Below are 25,656 nucleotides of genomic sequence, written 5' to 3'. Positions count from 1 at the left end.
AGCTGAGGCCAAACAAGGACGAGCTGAGAGATCAGACCAGGGCCACGTGGTTTCTAGCAGAGGAACCAGAGCTCCCATCAGCCCCTGCTCTGGACAGAAATAGATGGTGTTTGATAAGTTCTTGCTTCGCTGTCCTTCAACTCCAGCAGTCATTTTAACTACATTTTTTCTCTTTTTGTTTGCATTAAGATACATCATTTCATCTCTAATAGCTTTATTCATCCTTTTAATTAAACCATTAAAAGGTTTAATTAAAAGACGACGTGAAACATCACAACCCTGAAAGGAAAGCAGCGTTTCTGTTCTGCTCTCCTGAAGCTTCGAAGCGTCTCCCACAATAAAAGCTCTTTGTTCTGCCGACATGTTTGTGTCGTGATTTAGGTGTTGAATTCTCTGAAGCAGAGAATTTCACACAAGAGTCAGACTTTTGTTTTATTGCTATTAACACATTCTGCTGGTGTTTTTGCATCTGACTGACCTTCAGAAGCTCTGGTAAATGTGTCTCCACCAGGTGGAAGCTGAAAGTGGAGATGTTCCTTTCTACTGTCACCACATGCTAGCTCAGTAATGCTTCCTAACTCTTTGCAATCATCTGGGGATCTTAGAAAACATTTTATACTTTTATCTGCTAAATTTAATTTAATTATTTTATCATTCAGATTAAATGAGAATAAAGATTACATTTGAATCTGATATAGAAAAACTTTACTGGGTTGAATTGATTCTACATTTTTACATACCTATAAAGTGCATTGAGATTAAATGTATTGTGTATTAATGTTATATAAATAAACAACAGAACAGACAATAGTGTTGAAATCTTCTGGTGGTGATATCAGACCTAATCAGCTGAATAAAATCCTTCACATTTCTGGCCTGCATCAGGATCAAATTGAATTTAATTATTTGTACTGGAAATAATACAAATAATTTTCATAAAGAAGTTGTTTCAGTTTAGATTTTCTTGGTCTTTTTAAGTCTGGACAACCCTGCTTTCCCCAGTAATAAATACACAGGATGAGAAATAGCACAGCAAAAATAAAAAAAAGATACATTTGAACATTACAGACAAACCCTCTGCAGCTGAAAGCTGCAGTTCAACTAGTACAAAGAGTAAAACTGCCATCTGGTGGTCAGTTCAAAGGAGTAAAAACTAAAACTCATAGGCTGCTTTGAGTTTTAGTGGAATACAAGTCTATTTGATGCTTGACATTATTACATAAGAAAATCGTGTTTTCTGAAAATTAATAAAGGATATCAGAAAACTTAATGACTGTACCAAGTTTAATACTTTCAGACCCCGAGGACAGAAGATATTCATGTATCTGCTGAATCACCTCCAGGATTACAGCAGAGACAGCAGGCTGTATCTGGTTTCCTTTGCACTTTATTGATTTCTCTGATGTTCAGGAGATGATTACTGAGAACCTTATAGACACTTTGAATCCTACCAGACCCTCAGTGTTGTATAACTTAATGTTTTCACGTTTTATCCTCTTCCTTTCTCCCTAACTGAATTGTTGAGGCTCAGCACAGGAATGCATTCACAGGTCTAATAAACCTTACGATAACAAAACAAGGTGTTACAAAAACATTCGGTAAAAAGCCCTGTCATTCAAGGCTTTTTAAAATATTTGCTCCACATAAGCTATATTTTATATATCCGGTTTAAGCCGAATTATTTATATATCAGTACAATAAATTACGAGATATTTTTTTCTGGTGTTTTGTTCGTCTAAAGTGAAAAATCAGGCATAAAAATTTAAATGAACATATTTCTAAATGAAATTCAGCAGACTAGTGCCTAGGATCATCAGGAGTCTCTGGTTTTCATAATTAACTTTTTACCAATGTTCCAAGATGCATGTAAAAGCTGCTGTAAAGACTGAAAATGCGTCGCATTAGTAAAATATGTTTTTATTAATCGTGTTATTGTTGATAAACTAAGAACTCTGCCAGAATTCACTTCCTTACACAACAAAACGACGACATACGGCTATGCATTCTGGGAAATGTAGTAAGGCTAAAGATACCGTTTATTAACATATTAAAGTGTATCGTAAGTTCATGTTCATTAATGGTCAATTACATTATTTTGTGTAATATTTCTAATCATAAAATATATATGTGGGAAATTTGGAGCAAATGAATGGTTTCAACTCATTATTATTCAGATGTACTACAAGTCCCAGAAGCCCTGCGTCATTACGTATGGACGTTTAGCAACGGTCAGTTGCTAAAGGAAAGCCAGCCGCTTCCGTGTTGTTCTGGTGTTATTCTGGTTGAAAACAGTCGTTAGCGCGGTCGGAGCTGACCTGACAGCCTCTCTGCGGGGTTATTATCATGGTTCTGTGAAGCTTGGAGAGATTTTCACCTCATTTTTCCCGAAATGTCGCTGCTGCAGAGCTCCAAGAAGAAAGACAAGCGCATTCTGTGCGGTACCTGCCCGGACCCGAAATGCCAGGCGCGGCTCTTCTTCCCCGCTCACGGCTCCATCAGCATCGAGTGCACGGAGTGCGGCCAGCGGCACGAGCAGAGCGGCCTGCTGAACGTGGAGGAGGTCACCGACCCGGACGTGGTGCTCCACAACCTGCTCAGAAACGCCCTGCTCGGCGTCACCGGGGCCCCGAAGAAGGGGACCGAGCTGGTGAAGGTGATGGGGCTGTCCAACTACCACTGCAAGCTGCTGTCCCCGGTGCTGACCCGCTACGGCATGGACAAACAGACCGGTAAAGCCAAACTGCTGAAAGACATGAACCAGGGGGACATCTTTGACTGCTCCCTGCTGGGGGACCGTGCCTTCCTCATAGAGCCGGACCATGTCACCACCATGGGGTACGGCAAAGACCGCTCCGGGAGCCTGATCTACCTCCACGACACCCTGGAGGAGATCAAGAAGGCCAATGGCAACAGAGAGTGTCTCATCCCGGTCCACGTGGACGGAGATGGACACTGCCTGGTCCACGCGGTGTCCAGGGCCCTGGTGGGTAGGGAACTGTTCTGGCACGCGCTGAGAGAAAACCTGAAGCAGAACTTCAAGCAGAACCTGGACTGCTACAAAAACCTGTTCCAGGACTTCATTGACGCTGCAGAGTGGGAGGACATCATCAATGAGTGCGACCCCCTGTTCATCCCCCCTGAAGGCGTCCCATTGGGACTGCGTAACATCCACATATTCGGGCTGGCCAACGTCCTCCACCGTCCCATCGTCCTGCTGGACTCCATGAGCGGGATGAGGAGCTCCGGCGACTACTCTGCCACCTTCCTGCCTGGACTTGTCCCAGAGGAACAGTGCAAGGGGAAGGACGGGAAGCCGAACAAACCCATCTGCATCGCCTGGAGCAGCTCCGGCAGGAACCACTACGTTCCTCTGGTGGGCATCAAGAACACGGTTCTCCCTAAGCTGCCGCCCCGCCTGCTGCCAAAGGCCTGGGGCGTCCCGCAGGAGCTCATCAGGAAGTACATCAGGCTGGAGCCGGACGGGAGCTGTGTGATCGGAGGCGACCGCAGCCTGCAGGATAAGTACCTGATGCGGCTGGTGAACGCCATGGAGGAGGTGTTCATGGAGAAGCACAGCATCCACCCGTCACTGGTGGCCGACGTTCACCAGTACGTCTACCGGCGGACCGGCGTGATCGGCGTCCAACCGGAGGAGGTGACAGAGGCGGCCAAGAAGTCTGTGGTGGAGAACCGTCTGCACCGCTGCCTGATCTGCGGCGCCCTCTCTGAGCTGCACATCCCGTCCGAGTGGCTGGTACCGGGCGGGAAGCTCTACAACCTGGCTAAGTCCACGCACGGTCAGCTGCGGCCCGACAAGAACTATAGCTTCCCCCTCAACAACGTGGTGTGCTCCTACGACCCCCACAGAGACTTCCTGGTCCCGGACTACAAACTGAGCTCCCTGAACACCTGCACCTGGTGCCACGGGACGTCGGTGCGGCACATCCGTGGGAACGGGTCGGTGGTGTACCTGGACGGGGACAGAACCAACAGCCGGTCTCAGGGGGGGAAGTGTGGCTGCGGCTTCAAGCACTACTGGGATGGGAAGGAGTACGACAACCTGCCCGAAGCCTTCCCCATCACCCTGGAGTGGGGGGGCAGGGTGGTCCGGGAGACGGTGTACTGGTTCCAGTACGAGACGGACCCGACGCTGAACAGCAACGTGTACGACGTGGCCATGAAGCTGGTCACTAAGCACTTCCCTGGAGAGTTTGGCAGCGAGATTCTGGTGCAGAAGGTGGTGAACACCATCCTGCACCACACGGCCAAGAAGAACCCGGATGAGTACAACCCCGTGTCCATCGACGGGGCCCACGCCCATCGCCTCGGCGACGGGACGGAGGCGCCGCCGCCGCCGGACCCCCAGCTGCCCACCAAGATCATCCTGACGGGCCAGAAAGCCAAGACACTCCACAAGGAGGAGCTGACGATGAGCCGGGCCGAGCGCAGCCTCCAGCAGAGCATCAGTGAGCAGGCCTTCGTCTCCCAGAAGAGACGCTCCGACAAGCTGAAGCCCGACCCCAAAGGTCAGGGCCGGACCTCGTCCCCCAGCGGCTCCCCAGAAACCTCTTCCTCCTCAGCTCCCGCCACGCCCACCAAGACCTCCTCCCCCTCCTCCTCCTCCAACAAGGAGAAGAAGATCCGGGTGACGACCAGCGACGGGCGGCAGGCCATGCTCACCCTGCCGGCCCTCACCACCTTCGCGGAGCTGCGGCGGAGCATCGCCAAGCAGTTCGACGTGCCGCCGCCGCAGCAGTGCATCCGCTACGGCTTCCCCCCCAAAGAGCTGCTGCCGCCCCGCAACGGCGAGGAGAACGAGCCGGTGGCCCTGCAGCACGGCGACAGGGTGACGTTGGAGATCCTGAGGGGAACCGAGGACAGGGGCCCCGGGGCCCCCATCACCAGGGCGACCAGCTCGCACTCCGCCCTGCACTCGGCGAAGAGCGACGACGCGGTGACGGGCGGCCGGACGAGCAGCCGGGAGATCCAGGAGAGCATCGACCTGGAGATGTCCTCCCTCTGTCTCCTAGCAACCCTGATGGGTAAGAACATGGCGACACGCAGGTCAGACCTTCATCCTTTATGACATCACATCCTGTAAGCAGCCTGGCAGAGCTCATGTTCCAGAATAAGATCAGATCACATGGTTTTAATTTTCTAACTAGTGCTGCGATATGCGCGTAAACTTTTATCACAATGTTTCGTGGTTCTATTGTGATAGAAGAAGTATTTATTATTTCTCTTTTAGGTAACTTAAAGCCTGTTGCTGCAATAAAACTTCACAACCACAAAAGCTAACCTTGGAAAACATTCCCATTGGTAACGAGTTTCTTTAGGTGAGCAGTCACATGAAGAAGTGTCATTTCTCTCTGAAATCGACACAATAACTGGATTTTCAAATTTATAGGTATTTATTATGTCAGGACTTTTCTACATCAGATGTTTACAGACAATCTAGTTAAACCTGATGGAGGGACTTTACTAAAACTTTTAATCAAGTTCATTTCAAGGTCTGTAATTAACTAATCAAACTGTATATCAACAAAATAAGCAACATTTTCAATTCAAAACACTTTTTGCTGCTAGATTATTGAATAAATAGACATGAGCTCAACAACAAACATATTCCTAGTGATCGGGGTGAGAGACCCCGACCCCGCTGAGTCCAGCGCTGATGTTAGCGGATGTAGCAGAAACGCAACACAAAGGTTCCAGCTCACAGTTTTTGTATGTAAACAAAACTATTTGGTTAACTGTGTTGGACTGTGTTTTTCTGTAATGTGTTAAATAAGATTCATTGTAATGAATCTAAATTAACAGGTTAAAGTCTCTGGCCTAGTTAAAGCCCAGTCGTCTTCTACTCTGGGTCTTCAGGCCGGTTTCTGTCTCCTAATATTTAGTTATGTTTATGTAATAACTAAGAAGAGTAGCAGCAGTGTTCTTCTTAGTTTTGTTTTCATTTCGAGAGAAACTGAGAGCTTTGCTGATTGGTCGAGCTGTGCAGCGCAGACGCATGCTGGCTTCTGATTGGTTGGCCCCCAGCGGACTGCAGCTGAATGAACTCTCAGGCTCCGGAGCGTTACCAGAAACTCTGCATTCACTGATGTGTGTTCAGTCAATCTGCTGACTCCAGCATCTCGTCCCCTCCCTGTGTCAGCTGCCAAAAGGGTCAAAGGTCGCCGCTGCTCTCAGATAAACACAGAACATGACGAAGCGTTGCTGCTGATTTTCAGGAAGGTTTTTTATCTGAGCTGTCCGCTGGACCTGACGCTGCAGGAAGTTCATCAGAGCTGCAGCCGGACAACCGACTGCTGGAACAACCGATCTGCAGAAATGTTCAGTGCTTTATCAGTGCTAATAATTATATTAGGACTTTAGCTGCTAATATAAATATTAGCAGCTGAAGTCAGTTAAATATAATCAGCAACAAACGGTTTTATAAGCTGAACATTTAAAACATGTTTCAGTTCCTCGATTTTCAGCTGACAATAAATATAGAAAAAATGGTTTGGTGACAGAAAAATTGTCTGGTTTAATAAGCAATTATTTTCAAAATTAGCTTCTGTATTTAAATGTAAAGTAAAATGCAGATAGATGTTTCGTTTTGTCTCAGTAAAATGGTTGTAAAAATCAATATTTATGCTAATTTGATGGTCTAATTCTGGTGTCTTCAGCTTTTTAAAAGCCATTTCTGCCCTCAGTTTTCCTCATTAAAACTCACTCAGACACTCATGTCACATGACTTTAAAAACAACATAAATAATGACAAATATTTACTATCTTATTTTTTTAAAAGCACCATTTTCTTCAATGCTTCTATGTTGAAGCTTCGAAATAAAGAAAAACATAAAACATCTGCAGAAAGAGGAGGACACATTTATTCTGAGATGTTATTTGCAGAAATTATGCAAAAAAACATTTCTACTTAGATCATAAGACAAATGGATTATTATTACTCCTGGTACTTTAGTGTCATTCTGCAGTTATTCCGTGAAATAAGCTGAAAACCTGCTGAAACCTCCATCTGTAAGTTGGTTCCTTTTCTATTTTCAGTCGGTCTTTGTGGAAGGACCAGCGAGCCTCTTGTGGCCTGGAGCCGCGGGTTGAGGACCGCTGGTCTGAGCCATCAGCTCCTGATTGATCGGAAACATTTCTGGGTTTCTGATTGGCTGCGTGGAATAAACCTGTGATGTCATCAGGGGGTCAGAAACCTGGGATTTTTTTTTTTTTTGCGTAACATTCGACTTGTTCTTCAGTCTGAGCTTTTTGACCTGAAACATCTCATAAACACGTCGTCATAGTAACATCATCCTGACACAACAAGGAACTGATGGTAATATTAACCAGGCCAGCAGCTTTAAGCCGTCCTGCTCTGTAAGCTGCTGTAGTAAGATGAAAACTAGATGCAGTTGGTTATTAATTTGATTTCATTTTAATCATTTAGCTTCATTTGAATTATGGGATCCATGCAGTGAATCTAGTTTTCCACATTCAGATTTTCATTGCAGTCTCCATGGCTCAGACGTTTCCTGCTGTCAGAACCTCGTGTTGTGTTCAAGGTCTCTGCGTGTTTCTGGACGCCTCTAATCTGTTAACCGTGTTCTTTTCAGGCGAGGACGTTTGGTCGTACGCCAAGAAGCTGCCGCACTTGTTCCAGCAGGGCGGCGTCTTCTACAACATCGTCAAGAAAGACATGGGTGAGTTTGTTTTCTCTGGCAGCGCAGCCAGAGCACGAACTGAGCATGCTCAGAACCCCGGACCTCTGATAGATTGTAGGTTTTATTTTTTAAATGAATGCAGCTGTCTTAATGGGAAGATTTGGGTTTCTGTGTTATTTCATTCAGTACAGTAGGTTTAAAAACCAGAGTATTTCCAGCTTGAAGCTTCAAAGCTTCATCACATTTACACAACAAAGAGCTGGGAGTGAGGAGAGCTGCTGCGGTGAAAACAATCACTGAGATAAATTTAACCTGAGACTGAAGACGTTTCACAGCAGATCGTCTCCTTCACTCTGAGTTCATGGCAAAAATCAGAGTCTGGAGAGAAACTTTACAGAAATGGAAGAGAAGATCAAAAACTGTCTTCAGTAAATCAAGAAGCTTAAAATAAGAGAATTAAAAACCCAAACCTTCATTTTAAGGCTTTATTACATTAATGTTGATATGTGAATATAATCAGGTCTTTATAGTGGGGATATTGACTAGAGTGTCACTGTGATGACAATAAATTAGCTTTATATTGTGCAGACGGAGTGTAGATGTACTGATGTGTTAATAGGGTGAATATTAATGAGGCGAGGACACGACATATGAAATTATATATATATATATAATTTATTACTTTTCTTTTCTTTTTTACTCAGGTTAATGAAAAGTTGATAACTAGATTAGTTGACGTACTTTGTATATGTCAGTCGTCTGATTGCCCTAATGAATCACCTTCATGATTAGTTAAATAAGTTAAAGTGTAGTCTGAGTGTTCTGACCAGTTCTGGTCTGTTCTGACCGGTTCTGGTCTGTGCTGACTGCTTCTGACCGGTTCTGACCGGTTCTTTGTGTCTCCTCCAGGCCTCATGGACGGGAAGCATTGCACGCTGCCTCACCTGACGGGGAAAACCTTCGTCTACAACGCGGCGGAGGAGCGGCTGGAGCTCTGCGTGGACGCCGCGGGTCACTTCCCGGTCGGGCCGGACGTGGAGGAGCTGGTGAGGGAGGCGGTGCTGCAGCTGCGCTCCGAGGCGGCCTCTAGGGGCAGCAGAGAGGGCAGCCCGTCCCACGGCGTCCTGCGGCTGGGCAGCGGCGGCGTCGTCCGCAAGAAGGAGCAGCTGCAGAGCGTCACCGCCTTCCAGGGCAAAGGTCACTCCCTCGGGAGCGCCGGAGGCTCCTCCCCTCCAGAGCACCGGCCAATCACGCGGCAGCACAGCAGCGGCGTGGACCTGAGCGCCAGCGTGTCCAGAGGAGCGCCGGACCTGTCGGACATTCCCGAGGACGCCACCAGAGAGCTGGTCCGCATGGCGCCGGGCTTCGTGGCCAGCAGGGACGGCCGCGCGCCCGATCCGGGCCTGATGGAGCAGCAGCGCCGCAAGCTGCAGGAGATGGTGTCCTCCATCCAGGCCTCCATGGAGCGCCACCTGAAGGAGCAGCAGGGCGCTGCAGGCGCCGTGGGCGGGGCCAGCCAGGAGCGGACTGCTGGGACCAAACCCGGCACCGCGGCCGCCACGGGGGGCAAACCGGAGGAGCCAGAGGAGATGGAGAGCCAGGACGCTGGGCAGGGCAACGCCAGCGAACCCATGGACCACTCCTGATGGCGCCGCCACCGCCGCCGCGCTGCCTCCGCCCCCTGACCGCCGCCTGCTGCCCCGCTGCAGGCCGGACCCCAAAGCTTAGGTCTTCATTACGTCGCGTCGTCTTTACTGCATGACTGAGGAGCGAGCTGACCGCCCTGCTGCTGCCGCGGCAACCGTCACTGAGCTGAGACACGGAGGCGGTCCGTCTGCGGCGCATCGTCACTCCGCCACTGTTCGTGTCTTTACTCCGCTAACTGTCTCACTCAGAGGCAGGAAGTAAATCCAGAGCAAACGGATTTATTTCCTTCTTCAGGAGAACTTTCCCTGCAGCTGATGACTCTCCGTCAGCGACGGCTCCCAGTGTTCCCAGTCGCCTGGAAGCTGACCGGATTGTTTCTCCAGCCTTCTGAATCCCTCCTGCAGACGCCGATTCTTCCTGCTTCAAACCGGCACCGAAGAACCCGGTCAGGTTAATGAGCGGGGCACTTCCTGTCTGCACAGGAAGTGATAATTGGTCCACAGAGGAGACGCCCCGCATAATCGCTTCCATTGTTCAACTCTGCTGCCTTCATCACCAACACCTGCTTTGCTCCCACCGCCTGGCTGACGAATGCTGGACTCCTGAAGCCGTCAAACTGCGCCACCTGCAGGCAGGAAGGAGCCCCTGCAGAGGTTGACAGCCCAAAGTGAGCTTCAGGTGTCTGCTGAACCCGACTGTTAGAGACGCAGGCGAGTAACGAATTAAAGGAAAACACCGACTGAAGGAAACGATTCTCCTGAATGAATCTATTCCAGCTGTGATTTTAGGTTCGTTCTTCTGTTCACAGCCAATCAGAGCTGAAAACCGGTTGGGTTTGGTTTTGGTTGTGGTGCTTTTCTGAGTGAGTCATTTTCATTAAACACTAAAGGAATGAGTTCACAGGTAGATATTGTACAGCAGTGTGTGCCACTCACTTAATAAAACATCAGGTGTTAATAATAATAGTTTCTATGTACAACTTTAGCTGTTTTTATGCACAGAAGCCATATTGGATTCTGAACCTCTGATTTTTCCAGGTGAAATTCTGTATTTTAGAAACGCTCTTCCTGGTTTTTCTCACTGGAAACTTGCAAAGTCCAACTCTTTAGTGTTTGTTCTGTTGAGTTTCAATCTCAGTTTTGAAGTAAGTATTTCTAAAACCTGACAGAGTTCTGATCAGAGGAACATTTATTGTAGGCTGACAGATTTGGGCTTCGATCCAGGAAGTTCTTTGAAACGGATCAGCTTCATGCGTCACTCTTTCCTCTAAGGAGTCGACGGTCCAGATCAGGGACATGTTGCCCATCAGAACCTCACCTGTAGAGACATTTAGACCCATATTGAGCATTCAGTGGTGTGTTCATCCACCCTAACTGCATGACGTCCTCCATGCAGGTCTAAACTCAGATCAACCTCAACATCCTCTCACTTCCTGTTAGTTTGACTCTCATCATTCTGGAGGTTTCAGCAGTTTAATTCCTTTAATTCTTCACTCGTCTGTTGAATGTAAAAACGTCCCAACAGTGAAATGCCAAAGAGAAACGTTTTCTGATCGGCATTTTAGAGAAGTTCAAGTTGAGGATTCAGATGGAAGCAGGTTGACGAACTGGAGGTCAGTTTATGAATTTGTTTGTTTTTCTTCAGTTTAAAAGTTGATTCTAACAGCAGTTTGAAGCTCCTGTTGCCAAAATGAGAAGTCAGAAAAACCCAACCTGAAGAAAACATGAGCAGTGAAGGGAGAGGGGAGTGGCTCCCCCTGGTGGAGAGAAAGTCTCATTGCAAAGATATTTAAGTAAATATGTCAAATAAATCAAGTTTAGATTAAAAAGAAGTGTGGCGATTCAAAGACAACACAGAACAAATTTCCTAAAAAGATGTGATTTATTTCTCTTGTGGATGGGATTTTTATTTTTTATTTTTGAATTGTTTTGAGTTTGAAGCTTCTTGTCAAACCTGATTATTTTTCCTGGGCTCTTAAAGCTGCAGTCACCGAATGCCTGAGCAGAACTTCCCTCCATCTGGACCCGCTTTCACCCAAACGTCTGTTTAAACAGCAGCCAAAGAAAAACCGGGTTAAAGTTGCTCCTTTGTGTTTCTGCCATTTTAATATTTCACCAAATTACAAAAGAAATAAATAAAAAATTGGGAAGCTCAGAAGTTCTGCTGGGTTACATGAAACATGAAAAAATAATCTTTTATTTTTTTGTTGAGTTTTTCTGGCGTTTGGCAGATTTTGTAACGTCAAACGGGAACCGATCAGAACAAAGCGTTTCCCCTCCAGAACCTGGCTCCACCTGCTGGACCTGAACACTGCTCCAGCACCAGAACACCAAAGGTCCAAATGATCGGTTCCGGAAGAACTCCTGGATTATGTCACATCTCAGGTTCTGGTTGGGCTCCAGGTTCCTACAGGAACCGCGTTTCCACCGCGTCTTTCCTCACGTTTCTCATAAAAACTCATGAAAAGCTTCCAGTTCAATCTTTTGTTTCTGCAGCTGAAGTTTGAAACAATCAGCACAAAGTTTCTGTTGTAATGTTTCTTTTCTCACTCTGGTTTTATCGCTCATATAAACCTTAAAGCTTCTCATTTTGTTGAACTCGTCTCACACAGTAATGCTGAGTTTGTGTTTTACTCTCCTGCAGTCAGAGCTCTGATGCTTTTGGAGGAGGTTGTTGCCATGACGACAGCCAGAAGTGGCTGGACTCCTGTGACATCAGTTTAGTTTTATTTAATTTGACGGATGCTCAATCATTTGACACTTAGAAAGTTAGTCTTTTAAAGATAAACATTTTTGGAAGTTGAGTTTATTCTGAAAGGGAAGCTGAGATTTGCTGCCAGTGATCAGGTTTCTGTCCGTCTGCTGACTAGAAGCTGGTTCTGTTCTGGTTCTGTTCTGGTTCTGTTCTGGTTCTTTCCTCAGAAATCATCAGTTTTAAAGTGTTGTTGTTTAAATCTTTAGTTTTCTGCTCCTGGTTGAAGTGAAGAAATGTAAAACTCGGCACTTTGAGGTTGTTGAACCCGGAGCAGAAGGACTCTTCGGATCAGAACCTCCTGCTGTCACCGACCCGCGGCTCCTCCGTGTTCCTGCTGTATTATAGTACATATTGTAGAATATTTGGACCTGTACAGAAACCGCTCCGTTTCTCCTTCAGTTGGTTCTTTTGGATCTTCTGTCTGGTTGCTAATAAAACGCTGACGACACTCTGCTTCACGTCGCCGTTTGCATGAAAACTTCTCAGCTCCACCAATAAAATCACTTCCTCCATTTGTTTGTGAGCCGAGTCCTTCGGGTGACGTTCATGTTTTCCATTTCTCTCTGTTGTCTGTTGATCAGCTCCAGGATTCAGGCTGGAACTGGTCATCTGGTCCTCAGTGTTGGGGCCCCAAGAAACAATAAGATGGAGAATAAAGTCATTTAACAAAAATAAAGCTGAAATAATGCAAGAATAAAATCATAATACAACAGTCATATAAGAATAAAGTAATATTATGAGAATAATAATATTCATGCATCGTTTAGACTTCACTGTGTTGATGTTGCATCAGCTTGTCTTTAGTTGGACTTTGAATTCAACTCAACTCCCAAGGAGATGATTGAAACGAGCAAAGTTTCACAAATATTTTTCTTTTATTTGTAATTTCTTTTAAACAAAAGAAATGTAGATTATTTAATCAGATTTGGTATGAAAATGTCTGAGATTTTATATTGAAGCTATAATGTCCGTAGGTTGGCCTCCATTTACTGGATATGGATTAAAAGTGGAAAGTTTCCCCAACAACATTAGAGTGGAGATAAAAACAAACAGAAGATTTGATTTCTCAAACATGAAGGAATTAATGCGACACTCTAGAAATGTTTAAGATGAGAGTAATATAACATGATGTAAAGCTAAAAAGGGTGATTTTACATAAAACTGCCCCTTTAAAAACAGATTTAAGTGAACCAAGTCTGCTTTTGAGTAAAGATCACTGGATAGACACGATTCTGTTTATGATGAAGCTAAAGAGAATGCAAAATCCACTATTTGTTTGTTTTTATTTTCAATACTTTATATCTGTAATAATAACTATAAGTAAACTATGTAAGTGGATGAATAAAATGGATATAAGTAAAGTTTCCATCTGCAATAACCAACCGCTGAGGGTCATATTTGCATGATTCCTGAATTACAGTCGCACAAAAATAAGTCCAGCGGCCATAAATGACCCCAGGCCGCACTTTGGACATTCGTCCCTTAAACTGAAAGACTAATATCTGGAGAAAACGGCAGACAAGCAGCTTTCAACACAGACTCCACCCCACCAGTGCACCACCATGTGCGCCGGCGTTGAGATGGTGCGGACCTTCTGACCTCCCGGCGGAAGTAAACAATAAGAAGCTAGCTTGTAGCTTGTAGCTTGCTAGCTCCATTGTGCGGGTTGTTTGTTGGTTTTCTCCGGTCAGGAGCAACAATGTGTTCAGCTCTGAATGTGAGAGAGTTCATCAGACAGCGGCTAGCTGCTGCTGCTGAAGAAATCTTTGGAGTTTTTGAGAAAACCATCATTCAGTATGAAGAAGAGCTCGACCGTCAGCGCAGAATGATGGAAACGAACTGGAAAACACAAACACCCCAGAAACCAGCAGGTATGGAGTTTATATGAACTCAGTAACCAAATACAGGGATGTGATCCTGGTTGGTTAATTTAACCAGCCAGGCTTAAATATGAAAGCAGCTGCATTCATTTATCAGACAGATCTGAAGAGATGACTGCCAGATTTAAAGGGCCATACACGGTCAGGATGCCGCCTGATCAGGTGATGTTCTGGGACTAACGAGCTGTTTCTTTACCCTCAGACTGAACGAACGAACGGAGCTTAAACAAGCCTGCAAAATGAAATGACTGAAACAGTCGTGTTTTTATTTTCTAGTCTAAAAATTTTTACCCATCTATGCTGAAATGTCAGGTAGAGAAAAACAGGAATAAAAGAGTTTACTGCAAGGTTTAATAATCACATAAAAAGTAATTTGCAGCTGATTATGATCCTTTAGAGAGGGAAATGTGCAAAATGTACCTATATGTTTTCATAAAAACAGAAAAATGTGCAAATAAAAGCAGAGTTATGGAGTGTTGTGTGGGAGAAAGGATCTGCTGTAGCGCTCCTTTGAGCACCTACGATGGAGCAGTTAACTCTCAACATAAAATTATATATTTTATGCATCTCAAAGCTAAACATACTAAATGTTTTTGTTAAAGCTCCAACAGTTATTCACTGTAATGCTAAAGCTAGGTTGGTTAAACCCCAAACAGGAAGTAGTTTAATCTACTTCCTGCAGCTTGTTTTTCAATTAACCAGCAAAGGTCAGTAGTTTGCTTTTCTACCAAGAGTTTGTCACAAACAAATTCACCTTTTATAAACATGTGAGTGATGAAACAGGTTTGTGTTGATGTTTTTCTGAACTTTGTCCACACCGTTTCCCTATTAGATCTTCCACAGAAACATGTTCATCTGGAACAGGAGGAGCTTCCTGCCAAGCTGCTGCTCTGCCACCAGCAGGAGGAGCCAGAACCTCCACAGATCAAAGAGGAGCAGGACGAACCCTGCAGCAGTCTGCAGACGGATCAACTGGAGCCGAAGGAAGAGTCCAAAACGTTTCTGGTGGCGCTTCTGTATGGGGAAGGTGAGACCGGAGTAGCAGAGGAAACCTTTGATGGTCTCCAGAGTCTGCATCAGGAAGGAGGCGAGGATGTAGATCTAGGATCCACAAAGACAGAACAGGTGGGTCAGGAAGGACTTGACGACGATGGCAGTGAGATCATCAACCAGGACGTTTATCCAGTTTCAGGCAATCAGAGTGTTTCTCAGGCAGGACGCGTCACCTTAAAATGTGACTTATGTGGAAAAGTCTTTAGGAAAAAATATCACCTGAAGATGCATCACATGAGCCACACGGGAGTGAAGCCGTACGTCTGCAACGAATGTGGGAAAGCTTTCAAAGCCGCGTCCGCTCTGAGATATCATGCGAGGATGCACACGGGCGAGAGGCCGTACTCTTGCGAGACGTGTGGGAAAAGCTTCAGGTGCAGCTACAGCATGTTGGTCCACATGAGAACCCACACTGGGGAGAAGCCATACCTGTGCAACACCTGCGGGAAGAGATTCACCAACTCATCAGCCTTCAAGTGGCACACCGCCATCCACATGGGCGACCGCAGGTATTCCTGCCAGATCTGTGGCAAAAGCTTCACCCAGAGCGGAAACCTGAAGGCTCACATGAGGACGCACACCGGAGAGAAGAAGCACTCCTGCAAAACCTGCGGGAAACGATTCAGTCGGAGCAACAGCCTGATCGTCCACATGAGGACGCACACAGGAGAGAAGCCGTACTCCTGCAGCACGTGTGGAGAAAGGTTTCAATACGCTGCAACGCTGAAAAAACACGCCACAACGCACACCGGCAACAATTGCACATCTGGCTGAGGTCCTGCATGTGAGGACGACGTCTGTCCAACATAGAGGGGACGAGTGTCGCGGAAAGAGATGAAAGAGATAAGAGATGAAAGAGATTGCGTTGGGGAAACGTGAAGTAAATCAAATCTATGTGAGTTTACAACATGTTTTACTGGACATCTTCCAGCTATCTGCAACAGAACCAGAACACCGAGGCCTCAACAGACAGGTGGGAACTAGCTCCCTCTACTGGCCAAATGGGGGAAAAGTTCAGAAGAACATTTTAGTTATGATGAGTTTGAGACGGTTTGGTTTAATGTCAGGAAGGTTGAATCTAAACTGCAGAACATCACAGACAACCTGGAGCGTCTCATTCATGAATCCATTAAACAACAACGGTGTCTTCAGTCAGAGGCTTCTGCTGATTCACTGTAACACAGGCTGCTACAGGAGATCCTTCCTGCTACAGACATCAGCCTCTGCAACTCTTTGAAGAACCTTGGATAAGATGAGCTAAAACATTTAAATGTAATTTTGTTTTTTACAGTAAAGAATCCTTTTTTTTTTTGTAAACTTAAGTTTCATAAATTTTTCTAATTTTACTAAAAACCTTTCTTCCTTTTATCGGCCCGTAACGTTCCTGTGAGAAATAGATCTGTGGAAAACAGAAAAACCTGAATAATTTCATTAATCAGATTTTCATTAAAACACTCAAAAACAGATTTCAGTTTTTCTTCACTTCGTTTTTATTTCCCTCCAGTCAGTTTCTCTTTTCTGAACAGAAATGATATTTACATATATCAGTCAGATATGGAATATTAAAGTGATTCATCCATGTTTCTTATTTTAATATGTAAGATTTAATAATGTACAGATTCATGCAGGCTGTGCTGCTTTATATTCAGTCCTGTTCCCTCAGTTTGAATCTGAGTCACATTTTTAAGCCATAAAACAGAAAATCTGCTGGAAAAAGATCCGAGTGGAACATCGTTGAGGTGAAGTAGAACCAAACAGTTGGTAGTGATTTTTAAGATGGTGATTCTAAATATTAGCTACTGATCAGTTGACAGAAACTCTCACTGTTTCCTGTCAGGCTTTAATCTGAGCAGCATTAGGACCCTGCAGCTGTCAGCAGCATAAATATAGCAGCAGGAGCAGTGTGTGTGTGTGTGTGTGAGGGTGAGTGTGTTGTTGATCAGAACAGTTGGGGGTCATGAGGAGGCCTGGACACAGCGGATCGGTCGGTCTGCAGGAACGGACGGAGAACGGGTTCCTCTGAGGAAAAGCAGATTCATTCAGGAAGGTGCAGCTGCAGGTCAGACCGACGTGTGTGTGTGTGTGTGTGTGTGTGTGTTAGGTGCTGAAATGGGTTTTGATTTTTTAATAAATTAGGAATAATATCTAAAAGATCTGAAATAATTCATTGTGTCCAAATTTAAAATGTATTTCATTTTAATGCAAAAACAATATCAAACATAAAAATGAAAAATGAGAGAAATACATAAAACACATTTCCACTTTAACTGACCAGGCTGGAGAAACTTCACAGCTGTAATAAACTCTGGATGTTTGGTTTGTTGGATAAATAGCTAATTTAGTTATTTATTACATATATTATTACATTTCCAGTGATCAGCAGCATCGAATCCTTGGAAACTGAAGGTTTAAGAAAGCGGACAGCATCTGCTGGTAGCTTCCTTTTTCTGCCACCAGATGGCGTCACCATCGCTTTCTTAGCCAAACGTGTGAACTGTTGACTCAGCAGGTAAATGCGACCAAATCAGATTCTTTCAGATCCGTCTGAACGGACAAATTCTGATCGTTTTATCCCCAAAATATCTGATTTGTGTCATTTCTACATGTGGAACTAAATCACGTCTGATCGTTTTCTGCAGTCTGAACGGTCATGTCGCGTTTTATCCGACATTGTTTACATCCAGACGGTAAATCTGGATGAACAACGACTGAAATGAAAGAAGTTTGTGTCCAGTCAGGTTTCTCAGCTCCGGTCAGATGGGTTTAGTTTTATGATCGGCTGTCGGATCTGAAAAACGCTAAAATCCATCCAGAGGCGGCGGCGGCCATTTTCCAGTAAACACAGCGCTGCTGTCATGTCCAGGTTCTTATTCTGCAGGTCGCTTTGGGGTCAGAAACTGTTCACACACAAGTCGCATTTAATCGGTAGCATAAACGCAGAAAAAAATCGGACTTCAGTGAAAATTTGGAAATCGGAACGTAAAGAGTTTAAGATTTCTTTCTCTCTTTTCTCTGTCAGGCAATAAACTTTTACCATCAGCAGGAATCTGAGGAGTTGAGAGCAGATCTTTGTGCAGAATTTGGATAAAATCCTTATAATTGTAGTTTTGTTAAACTGCCCGTCTTTAACGCTCATGCTTCTCCTTCCGACCAGGAAGCTGTTCGCTTTGGTTAAGTACGGAGGCCCAGCAGGGTCAGACAGGATGCTGCAGCTGTGTAAAGTCACCAAGGCTCTGTTCATCAGCAACGCCCGCTCGGCCTGCAGCGACGACCTCATCCAGCAGGAGGCGGTGACGCTCTGCATCAACGTGTCCAAGCAGCAGCCGTTCCCGACCAGCAGCGGCGTCACCAGGATGCAGATCCCCGTCTACGACGACCCCAACGAGGATCTGTACCGCCACTTTGACCGCTGCGCCGACGCCATCCAGAAGGAGGCCAACCGCGGCGGACGCAGCCTGGTCTACTGCAAGAACGGACGCAGCCGCTCGGCCACCATCTGCATCGCCTACCTGATGAAGCACCGCGGCCTGACGCTGACGGAGGCCTCCCAGGTGATCCAGGGTTCCGGGTTTGGGCTTTGCAGATGTAGAAAGAAGGTGAATCAGTACCAACAGTTCCTCCATTCATATCATCATAAAACACGTCGAACGGAAATGTTGCTTCTACTGTCGCGCTGAACTGCGATGTCCAGCCTGGTTCTGGTGCTCAGAAGAACCGGAGCAAATCACAGAGTCATCTGCATAAGTTCAGATTTTCACAGAGAAGCAGCAGAACCTGGTCCGGTTCTGCTCCAGTCCAAACAAATCAAGTTTTTACTTCAACCCGCTCAGTGAAATAGTTCTGAATGTTAAAGTCCAGTTCTCTTTCTAACAGCGACCGACTGGATGATGGTCAACAGTGACCTTTGACCTTCTGTATGTTTGACAGACACATTAAATTCCCACTGAGTTCATATTTGTAACTCCGGGTCAGAACCAGCAGCTGTAACAGGATCAGACAGAACAGATGAATGAAGCGGTTCCGGCCGGGTCCGGCTGCTCAGCAGAACCGAAGGTTTTAATGTCCAAGGTGACTTTGGACCCGACAGACGGAATAAATTCCTGCTGACGTCTGAGTGACCTCTGAGCTGAGGTCACCGAGCTCAGAGGGAAACATCCAGGCTCAGAATGAATCTGATCACAGAAGGGAGCTAAAGATTAGGGTGATGGACGGAGCTCATCCAGCTCCGTCATCAGAAACAGAGGAGGAACATTTAAAATCAGTTTATCTTATTAGATCAAAACACCTTTAACTACATTTAGACATCAACAGTCATGGATCACTTTCCTTCTAGGACTACCATTATAAAAGTCCGCATGAGCATCTTTTTACATTTTTGGATGCTGCAGAGTCATTATTAGGAGCACTCCAATGTTCTTTACATCTATAAAATCCTTATAAGTCCTCCTTTCCAAGTTTGTATGCCATTTATCAATAATAACTGATTAAAAATAGAAAATTTGCAAAACAATAACAAGAACTCCATCCGTTTATAATTTTTTTGACATATTTTTGTAAATATGAAGAGTTTCCTAACTTTATTTACCAAAGTTCCCAATACAAAAAAGTTGCACACAAGCCTTCTAAACCAAACACAATTTATTTGGAGTTTTTTCAAAGCTTAGTTTCAAAGTTACAGCCAATTTTCTAAAAACAATAAAACGAGGGAAAATAAAAAAAATGCTTTTATCAGTGCAATCAGAAAAAAGAAGTGCAGAAGATACATTGCACATTGTACATCAACAATAAAATACAAACATTTAAATGAAAGTGTGTCAGTCTTTGTGTATTCACATGAGAAAATGTCTGTCCACATGACAAAATGTCATGATGAGAGCAAGGACTTTATTTTTTAGCATGCCCACTGGAGCACGTGCCGGAAACGGAAATGACTTTCATGAAATCTCACCTGAAGTCATGTGACATTTCATGAAATCTCGCAGTATTTCATTCTGTCAACGTCAGAACAACACAGGAAGTGATTGGCCAGACCCGAGCTGATCTACAAATATAGGGATGGATGCCACATCATGTTTGTGGACCCATCCTTTTTACTATAAATCTGTGAACTCGTCTGCGCGCACACAGCAACTCGGGGGGGATGTTTAGGGTCGGAAAAGGAAGCGCAATTCTTACAGTTTAATATGCAAAAAATAAAAATTGCTCTACCTTACGTGGTTCGAATTCTACCGGCATTTGAAAAATATGTATGCATCTCGGATCGCCGGCGATCTGGTAGCCCGAATCGAGTTAACTTTTAAAGGGGCAGAGCGTTAAAAATGATTTAACAATAATTACATTTATAAAGAAGGAATAACTGAAGTGATGCAGCTTAAAGATTAAAGATTAAATTATGAAACAATACCAGGAAATCAGAAAAAAACAGTAAAATAAAAACCTTAAATTATGTCATGATCAAGAAATGAAATATGTTCCAGTTTCTTTGTTCATAATCTTGTATGATATTATTATTATTATTATTATTATTATTATTATTATTATTATTATTATTATTATTATTGTAATAACCCAACATGTATAAAATCTTATAAAATATTCTTTAAATCTTGTCTTTAATATATTTTTTCACACTTTTTTTATTTTAATTTAGTGTGAAACTTTGAATTTGTCCTCTTTGGGACAATAGAGATTATTTCTGTTTCTATTTTATTCTTTGAACTTTCAGGTTGATCTGATTGAAGCTGAAACCTGAAGCCTCTTTTGGGTCACATCTCTTCATTTCTGTGCCTCTTTAGTTGTTTTTTTCTTAAACTAAAATAGTAAAAGGTTTTAAAATGTTTCCATAAACCTGCAGTCTGTTCTGCTCCTGCAGTTTAAAGGTGTTTATTTTAGATCAGTGGTTTATCTAAACCACCAGCAGAGGGCAGCACCGTCCGGATCCGGACAGAACCTCGGTCCAGAGTCGTTCTGGTTCTGATGCTTGTTGTTTCCTCCCAGAGGGTGAAGACGGCTCGGCACGTCGTGGATCCGAACCCCGGCTTCATGTCTCAGCTGCAGCGATACGAGGAGGAGCTGAGGAAGAGGAGAGGAGCGTCCTGATGAAGCTGTGGACGGTTTCCTCTCTGCTCAGAGTCACAGTTTGAATTTTAATCTGAAAACTGAAACTTCAGGTCAGTTTGAGGAGATCAAACTGATACAAACAGGAGAGAAACACTGAAATGAAATCAGCCACAAAACTAAGAGATTAGATTTGAGAAGTAAAATCATAATGACTCAGAAATACATAAATAGTGTTTATATTGTATAAAGTGATACGCTGACATGCAGTGTTTCAACTTTAGAGTTTCGTTTGTAGCAAATCTTAAAACTAAAAATAAACCCATAAAAAACAAGTAAAACAGTGCAGAAAACATCAGATCTATTAAGTATTTTATTTATTTATCTTATAAAAAAGCATAATTATTGCTGTGAAAAGTGACTGAATGTGGAAGTGAATTTTTGGCGAATGAATCAGGCAGATTGGCTTGCAGAAAGTTAATGATTTATTATTTTAATTATGAGATTTAAATGACAAACTTCATTTATTTCTCCTCTTAAACAAGAACCAGGTTCCTCAAATATATTAGTTTTTTTTTTTTTGGTGTTTAAATTTATTAGAGCATTTTTAGAGCAAACATGTTTTTCAAATCTGTGTTCTGTTAAGTTTTCTGGCTCCATATTTTTATGTTTTTCTCAAATTTTATCTCTAGTTTTTTCTGACCACAGGAAGGAAAGAAACTCACAGAAATACAAAAAGAAAAGGAACGAAAAGGAGCTCAAACTGATGAAAACATTTTGTTAATGATCATTTAGAAAAGGACATAAAAAGACGGATATTAGTCCCACAACATTAGAGATAAACAAATATAACTTTATTTTTATTATTATTATTATTATTATATTTGGACTCTGCAGGACAGGGAAACGCTCCACCTCTCCTCGTTGGCCTGATAGATCTGTGATGATCAGATAAATATCTCAGCTCTGATCAGAACCTTTCGATCTGAATCACTTTGTGTGAAAAGCAGGTTTGGTTTTGGACAGAAGGTGAGTTAAAGCACATTCATCATTTCATCATTTATGGAAAACAACAGATTTTGTTTTTGTTTTATCAGACAAAGGGAAATGCAATAATAAATCCAATTTCTCAAGTCTAAATAAAAAAAAGCATCTTTGTGGAAACTGACATCATGAACTGGTTCAAATATTTTACCTGAAACTTGTTTTTGTTTTTCAAACATTTAATCAAAAGCACAAATTTAAAACCAGGCAACTAGGGGGAAGTTTTAGGGATAAACGTTTTCCTGTTCAGTGTTATAATAAAACGAATAAAAACTCAGGTCAGAACTCCATGTTTGTAAAATATTAAGGTTTTACTGGCTTCTCTAGATGAAACCATGAAGATGTTCACTGTTGAAACTTGTCAGAAGTTGTTTAAATGTGGATGTAGTTTAATAAACTCAGTGGGTTTATTAAATTTGTGATATTTGGTGAAGCTGAAGCTGTAGATGTTCGTGTCTCAGGTGAATCTTTACTCAGCTTGAATCTAATAAGTTTATCATCATATCTACTTCAAACTGTGTTCAGTTCTTGGAACATTTTAGCGTACAGTAAATGCCTTAAGTGAATTTATCACCTGAATGTGTCACTGTCCCTTTAAGAAACTGTGCACTCAGTTTTAACTGGAGGAAAATGACAGTAAATATAATAAACAGTTCTGCTTTCTGATCTGTGTGTAATCATGTTGCAGTTTGTTGGTCGTCATAGTTTCACCTCAGATCATCATCAGATTCATCAGATAATCTGATGATCATCACATTTAATCTTGTTTTGACACTAAACTGATGTACGGCAGCCAGGAAGGCACAAAATAAGTGGCGAGCGTCAGAAGACTCAGAAGTTTGTTATTCATCCAATTCAATTCATTTCAAAGTTGAATTGTTTCTCCCAAACAGAAGTTAGATGTCTTTGGTGGGTCTGGGTGGTGATTCTGTGGGCAGAAAGACTGAAGACTGTCTGAGTGAAGAGACGGTCAGCCAGGAGCCCTGCATCATTTAAATAATCTGAGTTAAACAGGCGTTTGACAAACAGCAGGTTTTATTGTAGATGAACATGAAACACATTCAGATGCTTCAGAAGAGGAAACCCTCCAGCAGCTTGAACATGTAATATCTGGTTATTGACCTGAAGTACGAAGGTCAGTGGTGGTAAAACAGACACTGAAGCCTCTCTAGAGTCAGCAGGTTTATTTAACGAAACGGTTTCCATCAGCACTGATGCACTGAGGCGTTCCTGTGGGTTTGACGCAGCAGACGGTTGGTTGGCTGGCTGGCTGGGCGTTACTGAGGCTGATGTCCTCGGTCCCATTCCTCCTGTACCTGAGTGATCCACTCGTTGTAGTTGGACACCTTGGTGTAGATGCCCAACTTATCCACCATGCCACAGCGCTCGCCCCACGACACGAGGCCAACCAGGAACCAGGTGTCCCGGTACAGAGTGACCATCGGCCCCCCGCTGTCCCCCTCACAGGCATCGATTTTCTGACCCAGGATCCCGGCACAGAGGACGTTGTCTGTGATTTCATGGGGAAACATCTGCTGGCTGCAAGCGGTGTGATTAATCAGCGGGACTTTGATGACGTTGAGCGCTGAGCTGTACCTCCCGCTGTCATCTTTACCCCAGCCGGTCACCACTGTGGTGGTGCCGTTCAGGTGCAGCACCTTCTCGGCCAAGGCGCGGCCAGGTAAGCAGGCGGGGACGATGTATTTGGAGAACGGGGCGGGCGACTGCAGACGCATCAGGGCGATGTCGTTGTCCACCGTTCTGGAGTTGTACTTGGGATGTTTGAAGGTCTTGGCGACTCTAATCGAAACCTCTGTGCCTTCATTTCTCGTTCGCTCGTAGTCACCTGAGTAAAAAGGTCATGATCACGATGAGGTGTTACGTTTTTCACACTGCTGTCACACTATTACGTCTTGTGAAAGAAAAACTGCCTCAGGAAAACAACTCTCCCAGAATGCCGAGCTGCACATCTAAACCTGGAGAATAAGAGATTTATCATCGGATAAATCAGGCAGAAGTTGGAAAAATTTACTTACACGTCAAAGTTCACTCCTGGAACAGAACAGCCACAACTTCAACTAAAATCCTCCAGCAATGACACAGTAATGACATCACTCAATGTCACACTATGCTATACTGAGGCTTTACTCACATCAGGATGGCAGATGCTTGAAACTGAAAGTGAAACTTCTGCCGTTACGTCTTTGCTTACTGCTTGTTTTGTTCTCTTCATCCTCATCTGATCACTTTGGTCCATTCATAGAGCATTCATATTTAATGGTCAGTTAAATATGAAAAATAATGATAATAAACCACAGGGTGGAAAGGTCATGACTCAGCAGAGCACTGTGAAGTCCACAGCACTGATCTCAGATTCATGCACTAATCAGTTTAACAGCTCATTGAAGATGACACCATTACTTCAGACTTTATGTCCAAAACATCTCCTTCATTTTCTCTCTGTAGATCTATAGAACCAGATCTTCAACACCTCAGTGTAAATACCAACATAGCAAATACAGCAGCTCAGCATTTCAAGTTTCTGCTACATGACTGAAGTTTTTCCCAAGTTGGTGAGAGGATGAAAGAAGCAGAGGATGAAATGAAACATGAAACCTGCTGCACTGCGATTAAAAGATGAAATAAAAGTTGCACAAATACTTCAGTATCATTTTGTCTTTGTTTTGGTGTTATGATCAGTTTGATGGTTTATGGATTCGGTGTCTGCAGACGGAGCGCTCACCCAGTCGTACGGTGAACCTGAAGTTGTTTTCCAGGCAGTGGGCAGCAGTCAGGACCCAGTTTTCATCAATCAGGACGCCTCCGCAGTGAAAATGCCCTCTGGCATTCATCACCAGCACCTAGATGTACAAACATACATGAAATATTAACAGAAAACCTGAAAACACACTGCTAAAACATTTAACTCAAGTATTCACATTACTTTAACTAGTTCTTTTTAAACCAAGCTTGACTTTAATTTGGAAGATCATTTCTTGGTAACTGGCTTTAAACAAAGTTACACCAAACCCAGGATCTTTTTTTAAAGGAATTGTGAATCCAAAATAAGATCTCAGTGTTGGCAGCATGAACTTTAATCAATCTGACTAAACATCCTTAACAAAATATCCATAACTTATCCAGCTGGTCATTTTTTCTTTTTACCTATTTGAAAATATGTTCTATTTGTTTTGCCAATCTGTACAGCAGAATGTTTTTTAACTCTTCATCACATTCAGCTCCGTCTTCATTGTCTTTAACTGCAGAGGAAGCTGATCCACTGAACCTTAAAACTGTCCAGTTTTAAGGTTTTCAGCTGAGACATAATGTCTCCATTGAGACTTTTTTGGTTCACCTCAAAGAGCCTTTCCAGTGAGAAATGTCTGACATACATTTTCTTCTAATGGTGTCCAGAAGGGATTCATTGCTCAACCCAACACAGACATGTAGGCAGCCTGGTTGGTGGGTTGGTGGGTTGGTTGGTGGGTTGGTGGGTTGGTTGGTTGGTTGGTTGGTTGGTTGGTTGGTTGGTTGGTGGGTTGGTTGGTTGGTTGGTTGGTTGG

At 43.8% G+C, this 25,656-nt stretch overlaps 4 protein-coding genes and 1 long non-coding RNA gene across 5 annotated transcripts in view; 3 read left to right on the top strand and 2 right to left on the bottom strand.

Annotated features, from left to right (window-relative positions):
* The window catches only part of LOC107834410 (uncharacterized), a 22,651-nt gene extending 2,365 nt beyond the window's left edge, over positions 1-20,286 (bottom strand). The window contains exons 1-2 of the long non-coding RNA XR_001660201.1: positions 19,315-20,286; positions 5,383-5,387 (exon numbers count right to left, since the gene is read on the bottom strand). This is a non-coding gene — a long non-coding RNA (uncharacterized LOC107834410). The remainder of the gene's footprint in view (positions 1-5,382; positions 5,388-19,314) is intronic.
* Positions 2,226-12,572, top strand: vcpip1 (valosin containing protein (p97)/p47 complex interacting protein 1). The gene is made up of 3 exons (XM_007541513.2): positions 2,226-5,042; positions 7,611-7,697; positions 8,568-12,572. Exons 1-3 carry the CDS (start codon positions 2,390-2,392, stop codon positions 9,302-9,304), a joined length of 3,477 nt encoding a protein of 1,158 aa, XP_007541575.1. The 5' UTR covers positions 2,226-2,389; the 3' UTR covers positions 9,305-12,572.
* LOC103130180 (zinc finger protein 771-like) lies at positions 13,602-16,143 on the top strand. Its single transcript, XM_007541512.2, has 2 exons — positions 13,602-13,930; positions 14,772-16,143. Exons 1-2 carry the CDS (start codon positions 13,759-13,761, stop codon positions 15,764-15,766), a joined length of 1,167 nt encoding a protein of 388 aa, XP_007541574.1. The 5' UTR covers positions 13,602-13,758; the 3' UTR covers positions 15,767-16,143.
* Positions 16,556-22,759, top strand: dusp28 (dual specificity phosphatase 28). The gene is made up of 3 exons (XM_007541510.2): positions 16,556-17,051; positions 18,147-18,543; positions 20,990-22,759. Exons 2-3 carry the CDS (start codon positions 18,196-18,198, stop codon positions 21,089-21,091), a joined length of 450 nt encoding a protein of 149 aa, XP_007541572.1. The 5' UTR covers positions 16,556-17,051; positions 18,147-18,195; the 3' UTR covers positions 21,092-22,759.
* Positions 22,760-23,262: 503 nt separating this feature from the next.
* proca (protein C (inactivator of coagulation factors Va and VIIIa), a) overlaps positions 23,263-25,656 on the bottom strand; it is a 7,852-nt gene continuing 5,458 nt past the window's right edge. The window contains exons 8-9 of the mRNA XM_007541509.2: positions 24,837-24,954; positions 23,263-23,939 (exon numbers count right to left, since the gene is read on the bottom strand). Of these exons, the coding sequence (XP_007541571.1) occupies positions 23,371-23,939; positions 24,837-24,954 (687 nt within the window). The 3' untranslated portion in view covers positions 23,263-23,370. The remainder of the gene's footprint in view (positions 23,940-24,836; positions 24,955-25,656) is intronic.

Source organism: Poecilia formosa, unplaced genomic scaffold (assembly GCF_000485575.1).
Source record: "Poecilia formosa unplaced genomic scaffold, Poecilia_formosa-5.1.2 Scaffold613, whole genome shotgun sequence".
Taxonomy (NCBI): domain Eukaryota; kingdom Metazoa; phylum Chordata; class Actinopteri; order Cyprinodontiformes; family Poeciliidae; genus Poecilia; species Poecilia formosa.
Note: the sequence above shows the minus strand (reverse complement) of the source record. Positions and strands in the feature narration are given on the sequence as shown.

Excerpts from the sequence above, each read along its gene's own strand:
- LOC103130180 (XM_007541512.2), top strand. The coding sequence starts at position 13,759 with ATGTGTTCAGCTCTGAATGTGAGAGAGTTCATCAGACAGCGGCTAGCT. Across the intron at positions 13,931-14,771 it reads AACACCCCAGAAACCAGCAG|ATCTTCCACAGAAACATGTT; the intron begins GTATGGAGTTTA and ends TTTCCCTATTAG.
- vcpip1 (XM_007541513.2), top strand. The coding sequence starts at position 2,390 with ATGTCGCTGCTGCAGAGCTCCAAGAAGAAAGACAAGCGCATTCTGTGC. Across the intron at positions 5,043-7,610 it reads TCTCCTAGCAACCCTGATGG|GCGAGGACGTTTGGTCGTAC; the intron begins GTAAGAACATGG and ends TGTTCTTTTCAG. Across the intron at positions 7,698-8,567 it reads CATCGTCAAGAAAGACATGG|GCCTCATGGACGGGAAGCAT; the intron begins GTGAGTTTGTTT and ends TGTCTCCTCCAG.
- dusp28 (XM_007541510.2), top strand. The coding sequence starts at position 18,196 with ATGCTGCAGCTGTGTAAAGTCACCAAGGCTCTGTTCATCAGCAACGCC. Across the intron at positions 18,544-20,989 it reads CGCTGACGGAGGCCTCCCAG|AGGGTGAAGACGGCTCGGCA; the intron begins GTGATCCAGGGT and ends GTTTCCTCCCAG.